This window comes from Anas platyrhynchos, chromosome W, assembly GCF_047663525.1.
Source record: "Anas platyrhynchos isolate ZD024472 breed Pekin duck chromosome W, IASCAAS_PekinDuck_T2T, whole genome shotgun sequence".
Taxonomy (NCBI): domain Eukaryota; kingdom Metazoa; phylum Chordata; class Aves; order Anseriformes; family Anatidae; genus Anas; species Anas platyrhynchos.
In genome coordinates this window covers 3063106-3077545 of record NC_092620.1, presented here as the reverse complement: position 1 = coordinate 3077545, position 14440 = coordinate 3063106, and the positions used below count along the sequence as shown (strand labels likewise).

General features: G+C 36.9%; 1 protein-coding gene across 8 annotated transcripts in view; it reads right to left on the bottom strand.

The window, feature by feature from the left end:
* Positions 1-3841: 3841 nt before the first annotated feature.
* LOC101793805 (nipped-B-like protein) overlaps positions 3842-14440 on the bottom strand; it is a 200874-nt gene continuing 190275 nt past the window's right edge. For 7 of the 8 annotated variants that reach the window (XM_038169444.2, XM_038169445.2, XM_038169446.2 and 4 more), the window contains 9 exons: positions 11248-11421; positions 10505-10695; positions 9756-9863; positions 8627-8827; positions 8082-8228; positions 6726-7021; positions 6226-6400; positions 5726-5911; positions 3842-5169 (listed from right to left, as the gene is read on the bottom strand). In XM_038169444.2, the coding sequence (XP_038025372.1) occupies positions 4804-5169; positions 5726-5911; positions 6226-6400; positions 6726-7021; positions 8082-8228; positions 8627-8827; positions 9756-9863; positions 10505-10695; positions 11248-11421 (1844 nt within the window). In that variant the 3' untranslated portion in view covers positions 3842-4803. Of the gene's footprint in view, positions 5170-5684; positions 5912-6225; positions 6401-6725; positions 7022-8081; positions 8229-8626; positions 8828-9755; positions 9864-10504; positions 10696-11247; positions 11422-14440 lie in introns of all 8 variants that reach the window. The other variant, XM_038169449.2, reaches the window with a different exon arrangement.

The following is a 14440-nucleotide window of genomic DNA, read 5'->3' as shown; positions in this document are numbered from 1 at the left end:
TGCATTATGTTTTATACTAACAATTACTTTGCATGTTAAACTTTGGATTACATGAGAGAAGATACCATTGTGACTTCTGGGATCAGTTGACGAGCTGAGTGTCATCCTGTCCCCCCCCCCCACCCCCCCCCCCACCCCAGACACCTTTGGGTAAGATTTGAACACTGGTTATACCAGGTGTCTCTGCGGAAACATAGAAATCTCTAGAGTCTTTGTGCCTTTTAACACGTTAATAACCAGGCTGTGTTACCAGTGTACTTTTGGCATGCTAGTGTGCTTTTGCAGACAGTGAATTTATCACCAGCAATCCAAAGAAACTGTGTACCTGTTGCTTTAATAAATTACACTAGATTGCATTGTTCCTAGTCGTGATAGTGCTCATTGAATGCGACCAAGCACTTCAAGTGTGGCCATGGTAGTTCATGGAATGCAACTAGAATGAGGGTGTGCCATGTTATTTGTGATTTCGTGTTTGTGATAGTTCAGTACCCTGAACCCAACTGGACTTATATCGGCTAATTTGCTACACCTCTTAATGCGACAGAGAAATTGGCATAGTTGGCAGGATTGCTATGGATAAACTGCTGCAAAAATGCAAATGTGCCCTTTCCCAGGTTGGAAAGGAGTGGGCTCAAAAATTTTGGAAAAATTGAGAGAAAGTGGTAGAATGCATTAAACAGTGTCAGGCTGCACAGAAGATTGGAGTGAGAAAAGGTAAAGGTGTAATCTGTGCAGTATTAAGAGCCTGTTTGTCTTGTGCTCAGCAAGAAGCTAAGGAAACTCCTGCTCCCAAATTAATTTCTTATGTGGAATATACAGCTTTAAAATTGGAAAATGAGGTGTTAAAGTCATCATTGGCCTTTGAAAGGGAGATGGGGAAAACATTAGGAATCAGAGTGAATAAACTTTTGAATGCAAATAATCATCTTAAACAATTACTGGAAAGGGTTAATCACCTGTTACATAAAATGCAACCTTCTGCTCCAGTTAAGCAGGTTCATAGATTAATGCACAGTGCAGACCCTGAAAGCTGGGATCGTGATATTTGGTTTGACAGTGATGATGAGATCAAAGAGACTGCTGATTCTGAACCTCAGTTGATTTCCTTGAGACCTTTGGTTAAAACTGAGACCACTGTTACTGATGAAGATGAAATCTGCACTAATGTGCGAACCATCCCATGGTCACCAGCAGAGTCGATAAAAAGACAGGAGAAGTTCTCAAGACAGTCAGGAGAATTGGAAGTTGAGTATGTGTGGAGAGTTTCTCTTGAAGGAGGAATGATCCTTATGGGTCCCTTCCAACTTGGGATATTCTATGATTCTAAAGAGCGTTGGGCATGTGAACAAAAGTTTTAGGTGTTTGTTCGAATTTCACTCCATTGATATCTGTCTGGGGCTTGGAGTTAAAATGTATTAGCTTATTATAAAGATCAGTTGAATTGATCCGTTCATTAACCTGGAACATTAACACCTGCATTTGGGCAGAATATCCTGCTGCTTAACTAGCACCAGATGTCAGGCTCCATTACAAACTTTTTGTCATGAGCCACAAATACATTTAAGAATTATTTCAGTGCTACAAGCTGTTTCATGTTATAGCTAATGTTTAGCACAACCTATTTATTCCACATTAACAATATTTTCACTAGTAACATCACAAGGGCAAAAGAAACGCTGAAGTTTGACTCAGATTTTAAAATGGTAAATAACTTTTTAATGGCCACACTTCACTAAAATACTTATGCTGAATTTTGCCCACATCTACCTTTACACATTTGTTGTTGATATAAGCAATAGAGAACTTCAAAAACATACAAAAGGGCATTACTGAATAATTTAAAGATACTTATTTGTAATTAAAGTTTTGCCAAAAAAAATATTGTGATCTTTTATGGCTGCTGATAACAAAAATACTTAAGAATTATTCTGCAATTTTACAATGCTGTGGTGAAAGATTAAAAATAACCATCTCATTCTTATTTAGATTGTGGAAATGTCTATGTTTTCTTCAAAAGTACAATATGGTTACCATTAATTCTAAAAACTTGACAACATCTCTTTGCTATGCAAGCTACCACAACAAGGTTCCACGTACAGAACCTGTACACAAAGGGAAAAAGCAGGAAGAATAAAAAATTCAATAATTATGGTTATGCATGTAAAAATCTATAGCCATACAATGAAAAAATACTACAAATCTATGTGAAAACAAAGGAGTAAAATTCTGTTATTGTATCAATTACTGCACTGCAGCACGTTTTTTTATTTTTTATTTTTATTTTTTTTAATGTAAAACACCCCTTTTCTTGGTACATGTTGTTGCCAGTAACGTGGTTCATATTGGTAAACCCATAACTGCTACTCAGAGGCTGAGTACTGCACTAATTACAACTGCAGCCTCAGGTTATTTTGTATTGATGAAAATCATCAGCCCGTATTATGAAAAGGTAACAGGAATTTGTTTTCCCCAAACTGAACTCTGCTACCTTTTTCTTTCACAGCAAGCAATCTGAATGTTTGTGATAGGCAAAACTTATTATGGATAGTACAGAAGGGCTCTTAACTAGTGAGAATCTTTATCAATTTATTTAATAATCTGTAATTACTTTTATAAGTCTATATTATATTATAGCCAAGAGATCCCATCAAGAAGCATATATGCTCCTCTCAACTAAGACAACTTTAGACATCAGGTTTCTGTTTTTTAATTATATTTTTTTCTGATGATTTTGTTTTAACAAATACCAAATAAATTAAAATTTATTAAAAACAAACAAGCTTCTTTGCTATTGGGAAAGCCACATGACCAGGAAAAAAATGTTTATGATCACTGAAATATTTGTATTACCTATTAAAAATATGATGCTTTAATATAAATAGCATCAGAAATATCTAACAGACTAGTGACACAACTTCATTTGAGACTGCAGATCTATATGAAATTCTTGTTTTTATCATTTGGAGTTTTCCCTTGAAGCATTTTCAACTTTCTACTAATAACATATGTCATACAACCCCTCTATTCTCAAAGTGAATATATGAAATTCCCACTATAAAAGCTGCTCCTGGCCCTGAGAAATACAGTATTTCATCATTTGCTACAAAAATGTTCTGCACTCCAAGCTGCAGGCGTGACTTCTACTTCTCCCAAATTTATCAATACCTATCTTAGCTCAAGATGTAGACTTTCGTACAGTGAAGAAAACATCAACAGTGAAGAAAAAAATGTGGGAAAATATTTCTGTTCAGAAAAATTCCAGTGGTGAAACAGCAAAAAGGCGTTTCCCATAAGAACAATTACTAACTAGATTCTGAGCTGCTAATCATTTCAGTTTAATGTTATTCCTGTACATTAAAATCTTTTGGAATACTGTTACTATTACTCACAAATCAAATAACATATTAGAGTTCTGCCAGATAGTTTCATAAAAGCAATATCCTACCATAAATTAAATTTGTGAAAGAAAATAAACATGAAGAAAGATTTACTTATTGAGGAACATGTTTTATAGATAAATATACTGAAAACACAGCAGGGTTTAATATTCCCCTAATTCCCCTTTTTGTAAAAAAAAAAAAAAAAAAAGTATACATATAATATACAAACAAAAAAAAATATTGTGAAGGAATGTGACATAATTACCCAGATTTGTACCCATTCACTCCTCAGATACTGGTGGCTATCTCCTTTTGACATAAACCTGTATATTTATTAACCCAGAGACATGCATATGTGGGCAGTTAGCCCAAGCAGAATAGTCATTCAGCTTTCCCAAAATTTAAACTATCATAAATTACCATTTGGACAGCATTAGAAAGAAATCGAAGCATACAAGGAATAAACTATAGTTTCTTTTTATATCAAAATGTACTCTTGAAAATGTGTTTGGCACAGTGCTATATTATATAGTTAACACTAAATATTGCAGGATACAGTAAAACCCTGGAGTTAACTTGTGTTTATATCCCTTAAGGGATAAAACTAAAGATACCAATTATTCAGAAATCAGCCTATACAAACTGTATAAACAATATCTTATGTCTTGAATTGAAAACCACTAATATAGTAAATATTACATAAAAGACTGCAAAATAATATAAATGGATTTAAACAGATCTTTACAATAAGAAATTCAAATGGAAACAGACAAGTAACAAAGAGAAGTAAAAAAATTTATTGCAGTATTCATTCCACCAGATTTGCTGGGGATCCCTTTTCTTGTAGTATTTCAGGGTGACCTAATACATCAAAATCTACATTTACAAAAACTCCTCCTGCAAATAGGTCAGAGATACTGCATGCTCCCCCCCCCTCCCCTCCCCCCCCCCTTTTTTTTTTCCTTCAACAGAATAAATTATATATCCAGGAGATTATGCCATTTTACAGCCTGGAAAAACAATGCTTCCCTGGAAACTGGGCTAAGCTAAAGAAAGCCATCCGCTGCTAGGTTAAACTTCAAGAACACTTTATTAAGAACATTAACAGACTAATTTCCAACATTCACTTGTTTATTTTTTTTTTAAACAGAAATTGTTTTTTTTTTCAAGATATAAACATTTTTTTTTTTGTTAAACTATAATACAGTGGGAGTAAAAATGAACTGAGAAGTTTCTGCTGCACAACAGCGAAGGAAGCTCCCACAAAAAATGTTTACCAAACATTTCCTTCTTTTTTTTTTTTTTTCCCTGTGTCCCAGGTCCCATTCTTACTTTTCATTTAACTGTTTGTTTCCAGAAAGTTGATATTTCAAGTTTTTGTGTTATTTCAATTCCTGCAAATTTGGCTGCATGTACAAATTCATTAGCTGGAAGTTCCATCCTTGGCAGCATACAGCGATCGTAAAGTCTGAACAACTTTATTAGTCAGCTTATTAGCACTTGTTAGAGCAATTTTTTTGTAAATAATGTCTGACTCTTTAATAGTGTCTACCCAAGGCACCAGTTTGCGGCCATCACGGCGCTTAGCCTCAGTCCAGGAGCCACTGTAGGAGCCTGCCATCCACTGAACACTGAAGCCATTGCTGGTTTTCTGTACTACTCTTGCAATTTGTGGTCGGTCTTTGTACTTTGGACAGCAAATAGCGATGACATCCATGACATCAACACTTTCATTCATCTGTGAAGCCAACTCTGTAGAGTCTGAATTTCGTTTTGACCTTCTCAATGACTAAAACATTGGGGGGGAAAAAAGACCAAGTGTTACACAAAAGAACTTTAGTGAAATTATTGCTTTTATTGCTTTTAATCCCTTGACGCCGGGAGTTGGGATTTCCCAGCACACATTCCATTGCCGGCAATGAGACGCACCGCGACCGCCAGCGCCAAGGGGTTAACATATCCTTGTAAAATCACATACTCTTAATTTGTACCCGTGTCTTTATCTCTTATTGATATATAAAATTATATATACACATGAATAATAAAGCTACATAAAAAAATGGCAACAATAAAAAGGATAACACACAGTACATTCCAAAGGAAAATTAATAACTTTTTATGCTGGATAAATCTCATTTTCTATTTTTTTTTATTATTGTCTTTTCTGTTAAACTTTCTACAAAAGTTGTATAAATGCTTAAGTAGAGAATCTCTATCTACAAAATGCTTTCATGTGGATTACATTACTTGGTGTACATTTAATATAATAGATTGACATTTATAAGCACATAAAAATCATTTTACGTAATACGCTGCGAAATACGTTGACTCCTCCTCCGCCTCACCCCTGAAGTGCCTCCTCCTCTATCTTCCCCATCACTTTCATCATCCTCTGTCTCAGCTGCATTGTTTTTAGGGCTGCCTCCTCCAAGCAGTGAAGTAATTGCTTTGTTCCGAGCATTTGTGCTAGCTGATACCTCTCCATCTTCTTCCTCTTCATCAGGATCCAAATGTTCCATAAGGAGTTTAAACTATACATTAAAAAAAAAAAAAAAAAAAAGATCCACACTGTAACTTTAAAAATAACCGTTGATATGACACTACACTAAATTAAATTAAATGGAAAGATAAGGAAACAGGGTAAAACATATGGCAGACAACTTCAAGCTTGAACAGCTCATGTGTTCCTGAAAGGAAACTGAGAGTTATCAGAATATCACATAAGATTACCAGAAACATAACATTTTGAAATGTTTGTCTAATTCATTAGCATCTACTTTCAAGTTTGTACTGTGTTAGCCAGTTTAAAAGAGTTATAGATTTTCTGCTGAGCAACTTTACTTACATCTAAGTACTGTTTTACTATACTTCTCTTTACTTCTTCAGTGATCTTAGAATTAGCCATATCACTCCGCAGAAAATCCAGAGTTTGTTTTGGATGGAAATGCACTCCTGTCTTCCTGTTTATAGCTTTATCATAAACTTTTGCAGATTCAGATGGAGAATATTTCTGAATTTTACTGTTTAAAGAAAACAAGAAAGAAGAGTTTTTAAGGAAATTCTAAAATAATTTCAAGGAAAAGCTTTTAAAATCTTCAATATAAGCAGTCATACTTTCATTATTTCATCTACAATAGACAACCTAATAAAAAATTAATCATTGCTTTTTCTAAGACAAAGTTTCTGTTTCATTACATTCAACTTGTTACATTTATGATTTTTCTCTTACATAAATCTATTGCTTAAACAATTAGTTACAATAACTTTTTTAAAAAACTTCCAAACTTAATCCTTACAAAGAACCCACTAAATTACAAGATCAGGCTATTATCTAAGTATCCTTACCTATCAGAGAATCCACAGAGGTTCTTTAAATGCTGTTTCAGCATCAAAAGTAATAATATGCCTTGGGAGACGTTTGCAAATTCAATTAAAGGAGCTGAATTTTCTGGTAAACATTTCATCACAGCATTTATATCATTTTCTTCATCAGAATCTGAATCAAAGTCTACTCGTTTCCGTAATCTCCGAGGCTTAGAAGCTTCCTCTTCACTTTCACTCTCACTGCCACTGTTACTGTCACTCTCAGCCTCCTCGTCTGATGAAGACTTTCTTTCCTTTTTTTTGTCTTTCACCATAGACTGTGACAGAGAGAAATTAACACACGTTCCAAAATTAGGGTAAAGTAGCATCATGTCTGTTTTTAGAAAATCTTTCCAAAATCATCATTGGCTGAAATCAGCAAGAATTCCCTGAACAATATAACAACAACAAATAATTCAGAACTCAATATTCAAAGATTAAAATTATTTATGGAAAAAAGATGCTAAATTTCCCCCCTGACCCCTGCCCCAAAAGAACTGATCCAAAGACTACTCCCCCCCCCTCCCCCCAAGTGGGAGGTACTCCACTGACACTGGTGCCCAATCTGAAGAATCTGTCTTTTTCTACCAGATCAAAAATCAACTTTGGTGGGGTGAGAACACAAAGCAGTGTACTTTCCAGGCATCAACTCTGACTTGTAATTAGTATCAGATTGGAAATTCTTGGAATGGGTTTGCTTCTTAACAGCTTGTACCTTTTATCATTAATCATTAAAGTTGTCCAGGAAATGACGAAGTCTGAGAAACAGAGGTCTTTTTCTTACAGGGTTGTGTATTGCCGTAACAACAGATATTATACCATGACTGGGGTTCTTATATACCACCATATGAAATGAAATACAGCACACTTTTCTTGCAGTAAACAATGTATTTAAAGTCTCTCAGGTGACACACATGCAACTACCATCAGCTACTTGAGAACAAAAAGAATTAAACAGCAAACTGGATTTTATTATTGAAACAATCACAATAAACCAGTATTTCATGATGATTCCAGGTTCATGTACTTCCAGATGCATGCAATTTATTATTATTCAGAAATATTAGGAAATGATAGGTATTTAATATTGAGATCTCAAAATTTTCTTTCTTTTTTAATAATGTAAGCAGAAATGTAAGGAAAGGTTTTTAATCAGTGTCTTCCAGATCCATGCCAGAACAAAAAGGGTTATTTGTTTGTTTGTTTTTTAACTAATAATTACAAAGTAATGCTGCTCATCCATATCATAATAATGGTACTGTACTCACTGAAAAATTGACCAAATTATAGAGAAGCTTATGTTGCCACCATAATATAGTAAACTATAAAGACACATACCTCTTTAAATGACTGTAGTAGGTTGCTACCAGAAACTGATAGTGTAATGTCTATATGATGCATTATAAACAGTGGCTCTTCCTGTGTTTGATAAGGAAAACATGCTAGATTGTCTGCTATGTACAAGAGCATATTCACCTCTGTTTTCTGGAAGTTAAGAATAAATACAAAATTATAAGCGTACCTATAAATACATTGGATTTATACTCTTATCATATGTTCCTAACAGTCTAGAGCAAAAAAACATAACAAATTTTATTTTAGATATCTTCCACCTGACACTAAAGAACATATGTAAAATTTAGCCATAACTGAAGATACATTATTTTTGATCAATCCAAACTGGGTATATAGAAAGATATAGAATGATGCAAAAATAACAAATATTATATATGTAAATACCTCATATTGCAAAGCAAAGCAAAACACAATAGGGAAACAAAGTTATCAATATTTATGTCATAAAAATACATTGTGAAAGGAGAATTTAAGCTTGTACTGCTATATTTGAATTTCTTTTGAGGTGAAAGAAATGTGATGCTTACTGCAGTATCATCAAAGAGGTTGAGTAAAGAAATTAAAAATGCTCGTCTGTGTTGACGGTTTCCTCGAATCAGAGAGTATAGGTGTGAACACAATGCACTGGATGATTCATCATGTCTAAAACCTCTTACAGGATCCTTTGGGCAGGTATTGATCGCCTGTTGCACCTGGTAAGACATCTTCATACCAGCCACTGCTTTCATCTGAAAAGTATTTATTTTTATTTAAACCATTGCTTTCAAGCAGTGAAACTGAAACATATATTTTTTTGCAGTGGAAAATTAAACAAATGCCTGTTAACAGAAACTACAAACTTTTTTTTAGCTTATTTCCTTTTAAGTGGCTGCTCATCTGAAGTTTAACTTTCAAACATGCACTGCAGTGATACTACCTCTTGAGTTGGCAAACATTAAAACATAATTTGTGGCAGAGATCAAAGTGTCTTGTGAACTGCTTTCACCATTCATTCTATGTTAGAAACATATACAGCTAATCTATTTACCAACTGCAGCAAGGTATTCCAACTTAAACTACTTTCAAGAATACTGAAATGTTCATACATGAACAGAATATTTTACCAAATGTGTATGCTTATGTCAGCTATAGTGAAACCAATACTGAGTCCATATTAGTGCAAAATAACCAACAAAAAATGAGATTTTTATTTTTATATTTTTTTGCAGATATCCTAGAATTTCCAACAACTTCCTATGCTATGCTCCTTCAGCTCAGATTACAATTCATAAAGCCTCAATATCCTAAAATCCTATTTTGAATGTGTTCTTCTCCCTAGTCTACTGATATAGGTTAAGTTGTTGCTAAACATTACGAAACACCTGTCCTTATCTCTTATCAAATAAATGTTTGTGTACTATTCACTGTGCAAAACATTGTGAACTATAAATTAAAGACAATTTTAGACTGGAAGAGATGCTTCAAATTATTACATCCTATTACATTATTTCTATTTCTAACAACAGAAATCTCTGATCGGGGAAAGAGTCAGGATCTTCTTTACAACTGCTTATAGTTAATTTGTTACTTGATACTATTTTTCTGCAGCTGAGGCATATTCAAGTGTTTGCTATCAGCAAACAGTATTCTGTAAAATTTTAATTTAGAATTACTTACATGAATGAACCCAGCATATTTTTTGTCTATTTCCACCAACTGCTGGTCAGCTTTGTTTCTCATAGAGGGCTCTGGATCTGTGCCCATAGCAATTAAGTATGGCACACACTTGAAAAAAAAAAAAAAAAAAAAAAAAGAAAGAATTATTCAGAGTCATTGTACCACCTCTTTCTCACTCTGTCTTTGTTCTTCCATTGTTCTTCCAGTCAGAACACTGTTGTTCTTGTATTCTGACTACTGCAGGAACTAGAATAGTAAACTCTATGCAACTTCACCACCTGACTACTTTTTGCAAGCACATAGTACAATATACAAGAAAGACCAGCATTACAAATAATGATAGAAGTTGTGCAAGGTTTCAGGTAGCATTCCTATTTCTCTCAAACTCAAAAGTCAATTTACAGTACAAAAAATGCCATTAAAAAAAAAAAACAACAAACAAGCACACAACTTATGACTGAACATGCATGATGGGTGCAGCATTAAAAATTATAAAAAATATTATGTAAGCAAAGAATAATGGAGACGATGACTGAAGACAGTTCCAACATTGGCTCTGGAATTTCATAGTGTTTGGAGGATATGGGGATTGAGGTGGAGGCAAGCTAACACAGTTTCCAGTATAAAGAAACAAAGGAAGGGAAAGGCCTGGCATACACCTGAAATTATAACAGAAAAGTAATACTATCTATCCAATGTCGTCCCCCCCAAAATACTATTCCCCCCCCCAAAAAAAAAGCCTACCATACCTGAACAGGATGGATGAGACCCTGGTTTAATGTCAGTGCAATGACGTTTAGAGAAAAGTGGCGTACACTGGACTGGGTATGAAAGAAAGCCTCAAGGACCTGTTTGAGATATAGTTGCATGATGGAACTACTCATCCCTGAGGAAATATCACCCATTTCTTTCAGGTCTTCCTGTTTTGCTACTTTTTTCCCTGTAAAAAGGACAAAAACAATAACACTCACCACAGTATAATCATTTACTTTGCCATTAGTTGATGCATAGTGATCTTTAAGCTTTACAATATATATACATTTCATCTGTCTTAGAATGTGTTTATGATCTCATGAAATGTAGAACAATCTGATGGTAAATATTCTTCAAGAAAACTGGAGACATGACCTTAATTATACTCTTTTTCCTTAAAAAAAAAAAAAGTTTTTAATTTAAAATTTTTCTTATTATTTCTTATTTTGTATCTGCAAATTAACCTTAGAGAAGATTTTGATGAAAAGCATTACTAACATCATTACAGCAATTATGTATTCTGGATTGCTTCCAGAATTTATACATCTTGAAAGTTAATAATAACCTACACTTCTCAATACACCTATGCACATAATGTTTTTTGAAAATTCTCCTAGGATACTTTGCGTACAGTATTACTGATAGATAACAATCTTAAGTGATTCAGTCCACATACATAACTGTATGAAAAAAGTTAGATTTTGAATGCCTCATTAGCACAGAAGAATTTAACACTTACACTCTCTGTCTGCCTGCTGCATACGTGTATCCTCCTCTTGCAAGTAGGTCTGGAGGTTTTTTAACACCTGGATTTTTAAGTTTACTGAACAGTTCTTATCTGAAAGAATGCTGTTGTACAGAGTCTTTACTTCCTGTTCAAACATTAAGCTTGGGTGCTGTATAAATGCAAATCCTAAGGGGGGGGAAGAGGAAATATTCCACATTATCATCTAGAAATTATATTTCTATTTTTTAAGTCTTGTTTCAAAATACAGGTATGAAATTTATCCCCTCCCAATTCCTACAACAGCATAACTTTTTCTAATCCAAACAGTATTGCTTTTTCATATGAACACCATCCAAAACTTATAAGGAGTTCTATCAGCCAAGAAAGCAATACTCTTGATAAAGACAGGGTGCTGACCTAGGGAAGCTGCAGTAAGAAGAGTCATACAGGTCTGGAAGCAGTGTAGTGGTCAGTATCTGAATAATTAGGAGCTCTCCAAGGAAACATCAAGGAACAAAAATCAAAATGTTATATCCTCGACTTGCCTTGCAAGTACACATTGGGAAGAGAACCATAATCAGACCTTAAAAGACTTACGGTTAAGCTTAATCATATAATCCTAGAATCATCAAGGTTGGAAAAGACCTCCAAGATCATCTGGTCCAACCATCACCCTACTACCCCGATGTCACCCACTAAACCATGTCCCTAAGCACCACGTCCAACCACTACTTAAACACCCCCAGGGATGGTGACTCCACCACCCCCCTGGGAAATCCATTCCAATGCCTGATGACTTGGTTTCAGTTATAACAGAATTAATTTTCTTCCTAGTAGCTGGTGGAATGCTGTGTTTTGGCTTAGGATGAGAAGAGTGCTGATAACACCCCGATGCTTTAATTGTTGCAGAGCAGTGCTTATACCAAGCCAAAGACATCTCAGCCTTTTGCTCTGTCCTGCCAACAGGCAGGCTGGGGGTGCAGTAAGAGCTGGGAGGGGACAGACCCAGGACAGGTGACCCAAACTAGCCAAAGGGGTATTCCATACCATCTGACGTCATGCTGAACAATATATAGGGGTGGCTAGCCGGGGGGAGGGGGCCGGACTGCTCTGGGTGAGGCTGGGCATTGGTCAGCGGGTGGTGAGCAATTGCATTGTGCATCACTTGTTTGTACATACTATTATTACTTACCTATTATCACCATTGTATTATTATTATTATTATTATTATTATTGTTATTATTATTTTGTTATTATTATTTTCCTGTCTTATTAAACTGTCTTTATCTCAACTCACGGGCTTCACTTTCCATTTCTCTCCCCCGTCCCAGAGAGGGAGGGGGGAGGGTGAGCGAACACGGTGTTTAGCTGCCGACCGGGTTAAACCACGACACCTGACTACTCTTTCTGAGAAGAATTTTCTCCTAATTTCCAACCTAAACCTACCCAGCACAAGCTGAAGCTATTCCCTCTAGTCCTATCACTGGTTATCTGTGAGAAGAGGCTGAACACCAGCTCCCCACAACTTCCTTTGAGGTAGTTGGAGAGAGCAATAAGGTCTCTCCTGAGCCTCCTCTTCTCCAGACTAAACAACCCCAGTTCCCTCAGCCGCTCCTCATAGGACCTGTGTTCCAGGCCCTTCACCGGCTACATAGCCCTTCTCTGGACAGACATGTTCCAGGACCGCGATGTCTTTATTGTAGTGAGGGGCCCAAAACTGAACACAGTGCTTGAGGTGTGGTCTCACCAGAGCAGAGTACAGGGGGATGGTCACCTCCCTGGTCCTGCTAGCTACGCTATTCCTGATACAAGCCAGGATGCTGTTGGCCTTCTTGGCCACCTGGGCACACTGCTGGCTCATGTTCAGGCAAGCATCAATCAGCACCCCCAGATCTTTTTCCTCTGCAAAGCTTTCCAGCCACTCTGCCCCAAGCTTGTAGCGCTGCATGGGGTTGTTGTTGTGGCCAAAGTGCAGGACCCAGTACTGAGCCATGTTGAACCTCATCCCATTGGCCAATGCCCATTGACCCAACCTGTCCAGGTCCCTCTGCAGGGCCTTCCTACCCTCCGACAGGTAGACACTTTCCCTCAACTTGGTGTTGTCTGCAAACTTGCTGAGGGTGCACTCAATTCCCTCATCCAAGTCATCAATAACGATATTAAAGAGGATGGGCCCCAACACCGAGCCCTGGGGAACACCACTGGTGACCAGTCACCAGCTGGATTTCACTCCGTTCACTGCTGCTCTCAGGGCCCAGCTGTCCAACCAGTTTTTAACCCAGCTAAGGGTGTAGCTGTCCAAGCCATGGGCTGCCAGCTTCTCCAGGAGAATACTGTGGGAGACCGTGTCAAAGGCCTTGCTGAAGTCTTGGTAGACTACATCAACAGCCTTTCCCTCATCCACCAGGCAGGTCACCCTATCATAGAAGGAGATGAGATAGTCAGGCAGGACTTGCCTTTTATGAACCCATGCTGACTGGACCTGATCCCCTGGTTGTCCCGCAGATGCCGTGTGATTGCATTCAAGATGACCTGTTCCATCACCTTTCCTGGCACCGAAGTCAGGCTGACAGGCCTGTAGGTCCCTGGGTCCTCCTTACAACCCTTCTTTATAGATGGGCATCACATTAGCAAGTCTCCAGCCATCCGGGACCTCTCCAGATGACCATGACCACTGATAGATGATGGAAAGCGGACCAACAATCACATCCGCCAACTCCCTCAGCACCCTTGGGTGAATCCCATTTGGCCCCATGGACTTGTGCTCCAGGTGGAGCAGCAGGTCTCTGTTTCCACCTGAATTGTGAGGTGGTTCTTCTGTTCCCCATCCAAGATTTCCAGGTCAGGAGGCTGAGTACCCCAAGGATAAGTGGTCTGGCTAGTAAAGACAGACGTAAAGAAGGCATTAAGAACCTCAGCCTTTTCCTTATCCTCTGTAGTCATGTTCCCACCTGCATCCAGTAAAGGATGGAGATTCTCCTTGGCCCTCCTCTTGTCGTTAATATATTTATAAAAACATTTTTTGTTATCCTTAACCATAGTGGCCAGGTTCCCTCAACAGGAGTGACACATCCCAAAGCAAAGGCTAAGCCTGTTAAGTGTCCTTACTGAAAGGACACACAAATAATTACTGATAGGAAAATATGCATTCTTTACGCGACATCTTTATTTTGTATAAATGTGGAAATAGCTTGCTAGTTCTTTT